Source organism: Anolis carolinensis, chromosome 4 (genome assembly GCF_035594765.1).
Source record: "Anolis carolinensis isolate JA03-04 chromosome 4, rAnoCar3.1.pri, whole genome shotgun sequence".
NCBI classification, from domain to species: domain Eukaryota; kingdom Metazoa; phylum Chordata; class Lepidosauria; order Squamata; family Dactyloidae; genus Anolis; species Anolis carolinensis.
The window spans coordinates 45,553,420-45,567,005 of NC_085844.1; the positions used below are offsets into that span (position 1 = coordinate 45,553,420).

Consider the following 13,586-nt stretch of genomic DNA (forward strand, 5'->3'; position numbering starts at 1 on the left):
TTTTTTCTAAGCATGCAGTGATGAAGAGTGATTAACTTAGTTTGATATTTGACCTCTCTTGCTTTCACAGCACCAGAATACATGCTTTGTTTGCAAAATGGAAAGTTTGATCATCCTGACAGAATGTTCAACAGGTTTGTTTCAGATCTTGATATTAGTCCAGTTTTTGGTACATGGAGTAATGCCAAATATTGCTTTAAGATTAAACGTGTTTACACATTCTGTTCTCTTTTCTTTCCCAGCATTGCAGAAACTTGGAAGAACTGTTTAGATGGAGCAACAGATTTCAAAGAGGTGAACTGTTTGCTTTCATTTTAGTGTGTATTAACTCTTGCTTCCTCCTTTTTTGTTTTCTTCTATTCTAAATATTTTTTCCTAAATAATTGAATCTAGAAGCAGATTGATCCTCAACCGTTCCAGCACTTGAGTATTGTTTACTGTTAGGGAAAATGTGTACATTTGCAGAAAGGCCGAGGTTGGATCCCTGCCATCTCCAGTTTGAAAGGTCAAATCATTTAGGAAGGACTGAACTGAATAAGCAAATAGCCTGATATAGTAGAAATCAGACACCATGCCTTCCTGATCTGGAAACAGTGTTGTTTTGTTTTTTTGACCTTGTACTTATAACTATATTGTATATTGTATTCTGATTCTTGTTATGTCAGATAAGGCTTCTGAGCTATTGTTGTCTTATGTGCTACTTTAAATGGATTCCAGAATGCACTGTCAAAAGGTCAGAGTGTAGATGACAAGTTTGGTTATGTCAATCGTATTTTTGGAGCACATATTGTCAGGCAAAATGTGCTTCAGAGATATTCCCCAATTGCCAGAAAAGGCAGGTGTGCCTTAGGATGACACAGTACTAAAAAAAAAAAGATATGAACTATATGTTGAATTTTCTTCTTTCATATATAGTGATATTGACACCATAATATAGAGTTTCTTGCCAGAAAATGAAACACAACTGTAGGCTTTGAAACAGTAAACTTTTTTCAGTGTAATATGAGTGCCTTCTCATATTGCTAGATTTTATTGTGTTTTGGTAATTGCAATTCCATATGCATTTCATTTGTTCCAGTTGATACCCGAATTCTATGAAAATGATTCCAGTTTCCTGCTAAATAACCTGAAGCTGGACTTGGGAAAGACACAAGGAGGAAAGATGGTTGACAATGTGGAACTTCCCCCTTGGGCGTCAGGTAAACAGAAGTATGGATTCTAGATTCAAGGGTAGACTTCCCTTGAGGCAGATTGAGAGCCTCCTCAAATGGCAAATGCAAAGGGAGAGGAAAAGACAGGTCAAATGTGGACAAAAGGGAGACTTCAATGTTGTTGTGCCAGTTGCTGAAGTTTGGGTCTAGCCTTATAACTCCAGAATAAATCTCCCAAGTTTTCACATTTGCATTTTAGACATAATTCTTACTAAATGGATTAAAGAAAAACAACAGAAAAATATATTTCTTCTCCAGTGAGTTTTTTAAGAGGCAAGGAGGGAGTGGAGGCTTGTTTTTATTTCAAAGCAATCTTTGGCATGGTTTGCTTTAGATGCTGACGACTTTCTTAAGAAGAGCCAAGAAGCTTTGGAAAGCCAGTATGTGTCGGAACATCTTAATGAATGGATTGACTTAGTGTTTGGCTACAAGCAGAAGGGAAACGAAGCTATTGCTGCTCAGAATGGTAAAATCTTTTTCTTTCTTTTCTTTTTAGCAATTTCATGCTTTGAGATTGACAAACAATAGTGTAGTTTGAATTCTTTGTCGTGAAGGGAAGGTCTTCATTTTGAGCACAAAGCATTTCGTATCATCATAATTAAGCTTCTGTTCCCATTATAAACACAATTAAGCCCAATGTAAACACTTCTGAATGTTATGATCATGTACAATTTACTGAGAAATAAGTCCTACTGTATTTACTGAGGCATACTATCAGGTAAAAGTATGCATTTGTGACTGGAATATAAGAATCAGTGTGGGTAGTGGTTTGAGCATTGGACTATGAATTTGTGGACAAGGGTTCGAATCTCTACCTGGCTTGACAGTGAAAGCCTATTGGGTGACCTTAGGCAAATCACAAGCTTTCAGCATCAGAGGAAGGCAAGTACAATATCCCCTCTGAACAAGTCTTGCAACTAAAAAGGACCCTGATAGATTTGCCTTATAATCATCAAAGGGCAATGTAATATAATATGTAAACAAAATGTATGTAGTAAATATTATAATAATAATTTATTTTTCTATCCCTCCTCTATCTCCCTGAAGGGACTCAGGGCAGCTAACATGGGGCCAAACCCAGAAACAAAAGCAAAATAAGACAAGTTAAAACATATATAAATCATTAAATGAACATTATCAACACAACAAATCAAATAAAACGGATTAAAACACAGTGATACAATATAACACCATAATTACCAGATAAAAGATAAAATGATAAAAACAAACATCACCACTAATGGATCGAATGGGGGTGATCAAGTCAGAAAGTGCAAAAGTATATAATTATAAGACCATTTAATAAAGTGCCTGGACAAAGTGTTGAAGAGTTGTCTTGGAGAATTTGGGGTAGGATGGGGTAGGAAGACATTACTTTCTTAATCTATTTTCTTGATAAAATGAATGATAATTGTTTTTTCCTATCCATCTCTTCATAGTATTTCATCCATTAACTTATGAAGGAGGAGTAGATTTGAACAGGTAACTGAATTTCCAACAGTTTTTGGAATAGTAGATGGGTGTTTTGAGGGGCTTTTTTGCTTACAATGCTATCCTTTAAAAAAGTTACAAACTCTTTGTCATAAAAAGGAATTGAGCTTTTTTGATACTTCCAAAAGGGGCCAGATGTCATTTAAATTTTTTACCAAGTTTATTTCTTTTGTGATAAATCCAATGGATAGACCCATCAAATTGGTGTGATTTATGCAAATTTCATGTTACCATCCAGTAATTGATGTAATGGGCTATCAGTTGGATATATGCTAGAGTGTTTTTCCATTCACAAGTGAGATAATCTACAAGCTTTTAGTGGGTCCAGAATTTCCAAAAAATACAAAGAAATATTTAGAAGGGGACCTTTTTTATTTTAAAAAATGGATGCTTCTTTGTATTCCACCCTAGGACAGTGACAGCATACAAATGGGATGGATGGATGGATGGATGGATGGATGGATGGATGGATGGATAGATGTTGGGGATAACTCAAAAAGCCCAAAACAGAAGTATTATCTCCATTGGGTCACAGAATACTGAATGACTTCATGGAGAACAGGGAAAGAGCAATATAATTGGAATGGCGCCTCCTGAAAAAAGGCATTCCTGGTTTGTTGAAATGATGAACTGAGGTTCTCCATGCTGCAGGTCGAGGCTGTAATTCAAATGCCAGTCCTCAGTTGTTAGACGAAATAGTTTTCTACGTCCTCCAGTTCAAGTAATAGAGCAAAGATTTTCCCCTGACATTAAGTCTTGTCATATCTGACTCTGGGAGTTGATGCTCCTCTCCATTTCTAAGCTGAAGAGCTGGCATTGTCTGTAGACCTCTCCAAGGTCATGTGGCCGGCATGACTGCACGGAGTGCCGTTACTTTCCCGCTGAAGCAATATTTACTCACATTTGCATGTGTTTGAACTGCTAGGTTGGCAGAAGCTGGGGCTAACAGCGGAAGCTGATTTGAACTGCTAATCTTTCAGTCAGCAAGTTCAACAGCTCAGTTGTTTAACCTGCTGCGCCATCAGGGGTTCAATAAAAAAAGAACCAAGCATAACTCTGATAATTGCTGCCACTTAGTACTCAGCTAAGCAGGCTAATTTGGTATAGCACAATGTCATATATTCTCCGCTCTCTCTTTTTCACATAGAATTATGGACCCCGACGAGAGAGTAGCTCTGTTGACACAAATCCTAGAGTTTGGGCAGACTCCAAAACAGTTATTTACAATCCCTCATCCTCGGAGAATAATTCCAAAGTCAAGAAAGCTATCCCATGCATCTAGTAGAAGTCCTTCTATGGCCGAGTCTCCAGGTAAATATGCTGGCACTTCACTCGTCTTTGTATTTTTTTTCCTTCTCATATGATTTTGCTTGAATTGTTTTAGTCCAGTAAAGTTTGTCTAAATGACTACAGAGAAATTTTGCATGATAAACGCAATGATAGTACAGTATTTGCTGAGAAAATGGCTTTTTGTTTTTTTAAATGCCTGCCTCCTCTCCCCAGATGTGACCTGGTGCAAAGCTGTTATGGGGCATCCTTCTGTAGGATTTCCAGTTCTGGAAAAGTCATGTAGACCTAGAATTTGACGTGTCCTTGGGAAAAGGAATAGTTTTTTAATCAGATGCTTTATATCACTTTATTTTGATTATTATTATTCTTTTGAGCTTTGAGGTTCAACCTCGCTCTGCACATGTTTGAAAGTGCAACTCTCAAGTACCTTACTATTGTCATGTTGCTGGGGTTAGTCTGTCTAATTTGATGTGTAATAGGCTTTTCCCTAAGCCCTCCTTATTATCCAACATATTCGCTTATCCAACGTTCCACCGGTCCGTTTATGTTGGATAAGTGAGACTCTACTGTATTATTATTATTATTATTATTATTATTATTATTATCATCATTATTATTATTATTACGTTTATATAGAGCCCACTTTTTCTCTTCACAAGGAAACTCAAAGCAAAGTACACTACTCTGTCTTTCCATATATCCATCCATCCATCCACAGAAGTTCAAATGCACAACTCTGTTTATGCTGCCAGCAGATGGATGCAACTATTGCATTGTCCAGAAAATGTTTACTACAGATATTTAGCACATCTTAACAGCTGTGCTACACAGCTGTTAAGGTATAAAATCATTTTATGTTTATCTGTCCATATAAGAACCAAGATTTGTTTTATCTCCTACCCATACCTTTCCAGCCTGATAAAATATTTTGTCTGATTTATTTTCTTTCAGTCTCTCCATGTGAAGAATCATTTGAAGATTTGACAGAAGAGAGCATCCTACTTGCCTGGAACAACATGACCAGATTAAAACTAGATGGCCAATACAAGATTCACAAAGGGTAAACTCTATGACATACAAAAGGGGAAATATTTGTAACGATGTAAAGTTTTTAATGACAAGAAAAATATCAATATCAAATATCAAGAGGGGGGAATTTTTCTTTGACACAGATAATTTGAATGTTTAGATCAGTGTAGTGGTTATATCACGCACACACATAAATTTGTTTATTTTTGACAACATTTTTGCTATTAGTTTCTATAAGATATTCAGAGCAGCAAGCAAAAGTTTAAATGTAAAATAAAGACAAGTGACAATTAAAAGTTAGCATTAATACACAATCAACAATTGTCAGGTGGAGTTCATAAGGCATGGGTGACAGTCCCTACTGGAAAAAGATGCCTTATGTGAATGAAAGACACTTCATCCTAAGGAAAGTCAGGCTAGCTACATACTTGTCGAACTTGCTATGATTCCATTATTTTGTACAGTTTTCATTTCTTAAAACCAAGGGTTGCTGCTCTCAGTGTTTTAAAAAATAAATTGTATTATTTTGTTTTAAATAATGTTTATAATTAGGTGTGTGTTTTCTGGGCTGTATGGCCATGTTCCAGAAGCATTTCACCAGCATTTATGGCAGGCGTCCTCAGAGGTTGAGGGGATGCCTGTCATAGATGTGGGTGAAACGTCAGGACAGAATGCTTCTGGAACACGGCCATACAGCCCAGAAAACACACAACAGCCCAGTGATTCCGGCCATGTAAGCCTTCGACAACAATGTTTATATTTGTTGTGCGTTACCTAAGGAGCTCTAGTGATCTAATTGGTGATAAAAAATATTTTCAAATTCCAGATAGTAATATATATATAAGACTGAGATAACCTACTAAAATCCTTTTGCAACATTGTTGTGTTTTGAACAGGGAAATAACTGGAATTGCTGTGCGTTCTGGTTCGAGACAGTCTTCCATTTTTACTACATCTAAAGGTACGTCATGCTCTATTCAGATCTGAGTAATGTGAACAACTCTCCACTGTTTCTATGATCCTGTTCAGCATAGAAAGCCTTTAAAATTTACTTTACAAGCAGATTCAGCATAGACCTGTTAAAGCAAAAACCCGAAGATTTCCTCATACATCTACAAGTTGTTAAATTTTTAAGCAGGAATTTTCCTGATGAATTGAATTCTGGAACAGTGCAGGAAAAACACAAAATGTGTTAATGGGTACAGGGATGGCTTCCTTTAAAAAAAATACCGCAGTGCTCATTTAGAACTTGGGTCATACCATATGACTTTCCAAATGATATTGGACTAATTTCTTTCATCACACTCCACTTTTGACTATGCTATCTAGAGCTAATGGCAATTGCAACACAACATTTGAAGGAGCACATGTCCCCAAACTTTGATGGGAACACAGAGATGCTTGCTTTCATTGGTGGCTCTGGAGACATATGGGACTCTGCAATGCAAGAGGTTTGATAGAAAAGTACATGTGCCTGCCAGCAGAATGTCTGAAGATGTCACCAAGTGGAAAAGGAATATTTCATTCTCTCTGCAGAACATTTGTCTGTCCAAGTATGTTGGACATCAGCTTTCGGAGGCCTCAGTTGCAATGGCCCAGTGCCAAGAGTTTTAGTTCAAAGCACGTGGGAAGCCACCTCCGCCTCTCCTCTCCATACACATATGTATTTTGCCAAATACTGTATTGATGTTGGTACCTTGCCTGCAAAGCCTGCATTGGAACATTGTGAAAAGAAACAGGAGTCTTGGAAATACGTTGTGTGATGTACGTTGTGTGGTGTAACGAGCTTGAAACTCCACTTGCACTGCCTCTCATCTGACTTAGTTTATTGTAAACGCACTTGTGCATCTGTACAGAAATTTATCCAGCAGTTCTTCCTTCTTTGCTGAAAGTTATCAGTGATGCCTTTAACTGCTATAATCTTTCCATTCTTTTTTACATAATTTGCATCAGATTCTACTTTGAGGATGTTTTCTACAGAATCGAAGATGCTCCAGAGGAGTGTGTCATTCTCAAACATGGTCAGTGCTTCCAAGACTTTTGACAGTGTTTTTTGCCATTGATTCCTCAAAATGACTCTTGTCCAGAACTATTTTAATGTAGTACTGCATGTTTTTGCCTTTGTAGCTTCATTCCATTTTTGCTTGTCAAAAATGCAGAGAGCCATTGTTCTTCAATCTGTATAAAGTGCTAAAAGCAATTCAGATTGCAGAGCGAAACTTTAATCTGGCTAAATTTCAGGGCTTTGTTGACAACATCCTTAAGGTGCTATGCAAATAGGCATAACTCCAGTGCTGTCAACCAACTAATTTAGCTTACCTTTTGTATAATAATAATCACATTACCTATATAAATGTTTGTATTTTAGAGCTTTTTGCTTCATGTGTGCAGCTTTAGTTAAATTAACCATGTGTTGTTTTTGTTTGACATAGAAAAATCATTTTGATTTCTTAGCTACTACGCTATTACTTTCATTAACTCCCTAGAATAAAAATATTTGTAATGGAACCTGGCAAAGATGTACTAGTATTTTTGCAAGGCTAAACTAAACACTGTATTCTTTGTGTCATATAGGCTTTGTCCTGCTGTTTAATCCTACCAGGTGATACCACTGTCGTATGTTCTTCATGGGACAACAATGTGTATGTGATTTTATTTTACCTGTATATCAGTGTATAGCATCCCATGGCTGCTTCTTAATGCTGCTACATTAGAAAGAGAAATTAAGGCTCCCATCTGTGAACTGGCTCAATGGACATTAGGAAGCTCTTTTTCAAAACTGGAATTTCATATGTTTTGCAATAAAGAAATGAACTCAGTTTACATTTATATAAATGTGCTTTTTGGAGCTAGAGCATTATGCAAAGTACTTACATAGCTTTTTATTTCTTTTAGTTATTTCTATTCTATAGCTTTTGGAAGGCAGCAGGACACCTTAATAGGCCATGACGATGCTGTCAGTAAGATTTGCTGGCACAATGATCGCTTGTATTCTGCATCCTGGGATTCCACTGTAAAGGTATGTACTGTGTCTTTGACCTGTTTGGATATGCTGCCTTGACAAAAATTGAATAAGCAATAGCTCTTTCATAGTTTTTAATATTTTTGAGCTAAGATTGCTGGTGTTTTCTAACCTTGCTGGAGGCAACTGTATGAGCTGGCTATTTATCAGTGTTCGCTTGCCACAATTGACTACTTATCAGTGAGGCAATAGAAATTAAAAGCCTTCTCTCTTTGCAAACGTGGGTAGATTTGAGTCTAGCAAATCAATCCACTTGTTACTTCTTATGCTTTGAGTAAGCATACAAACAGGACTTCTATATAAAAACTGTTCCGAAATCTTTGCGTGGTGGCTATTATCAGTAGTGTTTCTAAAACATAGACTTGTCCCTATTGTTTCCTTTACTACTGCCAGTCATGCTCAGGTCATGATTTACACAGCAAATTTCCATGAATTGATATGGATGGCATGTGCTTTTTTGCATCATGGTGAAATGCAGGCACGTTCAATCAGCTGTCAGGGTATACAAGGTGCCATGGAAACCATTTTGTTTGTTTTTTCCCGATTCACTCACTGGAAGCAGTCAGCAGTAATATGATGCTGAACTTTTATGGAGTTGTACATTAAAATCTGAACCGAAGTTATGAAGAGAAGCTTTGTAGAATTCTGTAACTGTATATTGTATGAATTACTCAACATGTTACCTAAATTAACTTAAATGGATGAAAGAGAAACATGTATCTATGTCAAATGTTTGCGTTCTAGGTGTGGAGCTGCACTTCTACAGAACTGGGCAATAGGAAGCATTTTGAACTGCTTGCTGAATTGGAACATGATGTTAGTGTAAGTAGAAAAGCATCTGCATATGTGTTTTTTTGACATGCAAAATAAATGCTATTTTTCCGTTTAAGCTTCAGTAAAAACAAATTTTGGAGGAGCAGGGATTTAAAGATTGCTTATTTTTAAAGGTAGAAGGGAAGATTTATATTTAAATATGGATAATCAAATAATCAAAGCCATTTTAAAGGTGAAATAATAGTATAAATACAGAATCATTCTTCTATATGAAAAGTGATAATTTAACCTTATCCTAAACATTTTCCTGATACCTTGTAATGCATGTTGTGTATGCTTGAGTGATTAAAATATAACATTGCTTGACATTTCAAGTTTTTTATTTGTGTGAATATATTGTTAACTTAGCCAAAAAAATACCAGTTTTACATGTTGAAGAGGCATTGTACTGTATCTATGTAAATCATAAGTGCATCCTTGGATTACTTCATCAGTGTAAGCATCTCAAGGCCTCATAATCTTGAATGCTTAAGACTCATGGGACTGTGAAGATGAATCTTCATGGCAAAAATGATTGTGTGCATTTCTAAATGTTTCCTTGCTTTCGCTTTCATGCTGCTTGTCTGAATAATGAATAGATAAAGAAAGAAATAATGAGCATTGAATTATTTAGGTCAATACAATCAACTTAAATGATGCATATACGCTCCTGGCCTCGGGAACAAAAGAAGGGACCATTAGCATCTGGGATGTTTCAACTGCCTCTGTGTTACATCAAATTGCATGCCATTCAGGGGCTGTCTTCGATGCGGCTTTTAGTCCTGGTATGTTATATTAAATCTTTCATATAGAAGTATTGTGAAAAAAAATTTATGTTAAACACAGAGAAACTCAAATCACTATTTGAGTTTTAATCTTGGGTATAACAAACATATACTTTCAGTACAATTGTGCTCAAATGTAAATTTCACTATGTTCAATTAGAGCTTACTCCTAGGTGTGCTACAGGATTTTGGCCCTAATGATACCTAATATATCTCTACCTTTCTGATTGGCGTTTTGTAATATTAATGCATAAATTGTACTGACTGCCAATACATTTCTAGTCTGAATTTAAGGTGCTTCTGATGACATTTTAAGCCTCTTTAAGGAGAACATGTACCTGCAAGGGGTTTAAGATCTGTTGGCAAGGGGAGAGGGCTTTTTTGTGTCCCACAAAAAATTGAGCAAGAAGGGGACCTTTCCAGCTGTGACATCCCAAATGTGGAATGTGGACAATCCAACTTCCTTTGGAGGCCCAAATAGTCCTAATGTTGTTTAGGTGCCAAGTTAAAACTTGGCTGTTCGTCAAAGCCTTTGGGCCTCCTTAACTCATACCAAATAATGGAGTACATAGGGTTTAAAAAAAAAGATTAAATCTTTTAAATCTGTTTTTAATGCCATTTGTAAGCTGCTCCAAAATCCTTGATATGGAAAAAGATATTTTAATAAACAATTGCCTGTAGGGTCCAAAAATTATCAAGTGCACAGTACAAAAAAGGTGCAAAAAGTTAACTAGTGCAACAACACAGTTAGCATGTTTCCAGCCAGTATATGCAAGCGAGTTGTATTACTAGTACATTGGTTCCTTAAAATGAATAAATGAACCCAGAAAGCTTCACTTGATGAAAATGTTTATGTCAAGTTACCCGGGTGATATTTAAAGCCTGACCTGTGGATGCCCAGACAGTATTGACTCCCAGAATTTATCACTGCTGATATTGTTAGTTTTTGAAATCCAGTACAAGGAGATCCCAGATTGACTGGATTGGCTTTAGATTTAGGGGAATGAAATTGTCAATGCCTGTCCCCTTCTTCCCACAGCAGGCCACCTCAAAAGCACTAAATGATCAATGATTTATACAAATACATAGGTAGAATATCTAAAGATTGGTCTGTAGTAGTGTTTAGTAATTAAAAGTTATTGACAGAAAAGAGCAAGGGTAGGGCAAATGCTATATAATTGGTTGTTTTTGTCTATAATTAAGAGCTTTGATAAGACAATAGGTTATATGACTTTGTCCTGGGGTAGGGACAGGAAATTTTCTTTCAAATAGGTGGTACATAGTTTTTTTAGTAAGTGTAGAATTACTACTGCTAGTTGATGGTTTTATATATCAATAGTCACGTTTTAGTGTGTGTTTCCGAAATAAAAAATGAGTAAAGGTGAGCTTGAGGATCCTCTGAAACCAGCAAAGGGAACAGAGTTCTTCCACTACAACTGAAACTGGGTCCCATTCTTAGTCTTTTTTGTCAGTGGAAGCTAGACCACTACAGGGCCAATTTTAGTGGCCTTGTTTACTAGTAAACTGATTACATACAAATCTTTATTTACTAGTTAATGAGTAAAACTTAGTTGGAGTGGATTTCATATGCTTGGTCCTAAAGAAAGTTATGGGTTGATGACATAACATACTTGAATTACATCCCCAGTACATATGTTTTGTTTTATAGATAGCCGACACTTGCTAAGTGCAGGAGAAGATGGCTTCTTTAAAGTTATCGATGTACAAACTGGAATGATTATATCATCTGTGTCTACAGAGCTACCCCAAAGGTAACAGTATTGTTTGAGATTTTTTTTTGAAGTTGCTGTCTTGTGTAGTTCTGTGAAACACCATAAAGGGATTCTTGAATTACCAGTTCTTTTAGTATTGATATTTAGTTACAGTTGAAGTCACATTCTATTTCTTACCAATTGTTGCAAGTAAATAGTACTTTTTATGTTGGTGAGATAATGGAATTCAGTGTAAAGGTTTATGATCTCATCTTAACTTAAACTTGCTAATTTTAAGCCTTTATGGATAGCAGTATAATTCTTTAATCTATTATTTAGTGAATGGTAGATCTTTCCAGTGCAATGCGGTCCATATACAAATTTAACCTCCGTACTGCCTATTCTTAATTGTTTGAATTATTCTATGAGGGATTCTCTAGTAAAATGGGGTAGTTTCATGGATGCTTGCTCATGAGCTCGAGACAAGTCAACACAAATGGTACTAAAGTCTTTATTTCTACATAGTCGAAAGAGATGCAACATCTTTTTAAGCTGATACTATAGGGTTAACAAATGTCTTCAAGAGACATCAAAAAGCCTTATAACTGTAATGTGGAAGTGATGACTTCAGTACAATCTTATTCAAATGTGGTATTATATACTTCTACAGATGTTTCAAGTGGGATGGGAGTACTGTCCTATCAGGAAGTCAGTCAGGAGAACTGTTCGTTTGGGATATAGTTGGAGGAAAAATAGTGGAAAGAATCTCAGGCCATGCAGGTATGTTTTTATTTATCAAATTTTTTTCACCATCATTCTGAAGTATGATAACTAAATGTTTTTTCAAAGTAAATTTTCTGGGAGCAGTGCCTGAATGTTTATTTTGTAGAGGCACCAGGACTGAAAGAGATTTGTGTGAGTATATAATCTACATCATTAAGTATCCCTTAACTTCTAGATTTAACCCTATCCATCTATCTCAGAGCAATAAAAGGGGAATCGTAAGGTACAAGTCAAACCAGCTTTTCTGATCTCTCTTTCTTCCTTAGGTGCTGTTACTTCTATGTGGATGAATGAGCAATGTAGCAACATAATCACTGGAGGGGAAGATAAACATATCGGGTTCTGGAAACAGCAATACTAAGTGCCTTCCCTCTCGAAGTATATCAGTATTGAAGATATTTTAAACCAAACTTTTTAAAGAACTTTATTCACAAATGATGATGCCTGCTGCAGTTCAGACAAAGAGCTTTGGCTGCCTCTAGCTTCTGTTGTGTGTAGCTGAAAGCTCTGAAATATTTATGTCAAGACTACAGTATGCACCTGTATTTTGTTTACAAATGTCATTTCAGCTTGTAAACTTATCTTAATACTTAACTGAAAATAAAGAATTATTTTTATGTAAACAAAGTTTTAATTCACTGTCACAGTGACCTAATTAGCTGGGCGTGATTTGTATGTTTCTCTATAGAAGCAGCTGCAGAGTAGCACTAGCATATTTGATAACTTGATTCAGCTGAACATTGCCAATTCAATACAAGCATTATGGAGCATAATCAATGCAAAAATAGCATATGGAATTTTACACTAAGAATCTTCTGTGTGCAATCCTAGCCTATATGCCCTCATTTTCCCACCACAGAGGAAATAAAATGCCAAGCCACTGTTTTAGGTACAAACACTTCATAGTCAATTGGAACCTGCCAAACAGGCCATATTTTTCAGCAGCAGTAAGTAAGCTTCATCCTGCTAGATAATCCCAGGACAGTCAACTACTGAAGAGTCAACATACAAGTAAATCCAGCCTGTTTATTGGGTTTGTGCTAGTTAGGATTAAGCAGTAGGATTCAGGCCATCATCTTGGCATCCTTTTACACTTAACTTCTAATAGGAATGAAGACACATTACTGAACAGAAGAAAAGCCTTTTATGATTTGTGGACTTCACAGCATCTTCTAACGCAGGGCTTCTTAAGCTTTTTCCTCTCATGACCCTTCTACCAGATTTTTTTTTCTTTTTTTTACGTGACTCCAGATATAAAATATATATAAAAATCAAACATTTACTGATAATAAATCAGCCCCATTTGAAAGACTTGTGGAGTACAGCTGAAGCGTTTTCTGCAAAATCCACTGTAAACACACCTTATTACTAACAGATTTATATAAATGGGTGTTGTTCAGAAACCCTTTACTGTTGCCAAACTTTTCATAACCCCAACATTGAGCTAAGG

At 36.2% G+C, this 13,586-nt stretch overlaps 1 protein-coding gene across 1 annotated transcript in view; it reads left to right on the forward strand.

Moving 5' to 3' along the window:
- The window catches only part of nsmaf (neutral sphingomyelinase activation associated factor), a 35,416-nt gene extending 22,646 nt beyond the window's left edge, over positions 1-12,770 (forward strand). Inside the window, exons 16-31 of the mRNA XM_062980346.1 lie at positions 71-134; positions 243-294; positions 1,079-1,199; positions 1,546-1,677; positions 2,651-2,693; positions 3,850-4,013; positions 4,944-5,052; positions 5,918-5,982; positions 6,975-7,042; positions 7,596-7,663; positions 7,917-8,040; positions 8,788-8,865; positions 9,491-9,641; positions 11,311-11,413; positions 12,024-12,133; positions 12,403-12,770. Of these exons, the coding sequence (XP_062836416.1) occupies positions 71-134; positions 243-294; positions 1,079-1,199; positions 1,546-1,677; positions 2,651-2,693; positions 3,850-4,013; positions 4,944-5,052; positions 5,918-5,982; positions 6,975-7,042; positions 7,596-7,663; positions 7,917-8,040; positions 8,788-8,865; positions 9,491-9,641; positions 11,311-11,413; positions 12,024-12,133; positions 12,403-12,497 (1,547 nt within the window). The 3' untranslated portion in view covers positions 12,498-12,770. The remainder of the gene's footprint in view (positions 1-70; positions 135-242; positions 295-1,078; positions 1,200-1,545; positions 1,678-2,650; positions 2,694-3,849; positions 4,014-4,943; positions 5,053-5,917; positions 5,983-6,974; positions 7,043-7,595; positions 7,664-7,916; positions 8,041-8,787; positions 8,866-9,490; positions 9,642-11,310; positions 11,414-12,023; positions 12,134-12,402) is intronic.
- Positions 12,771-13,586: the final 816 nt, after the last annotated feature.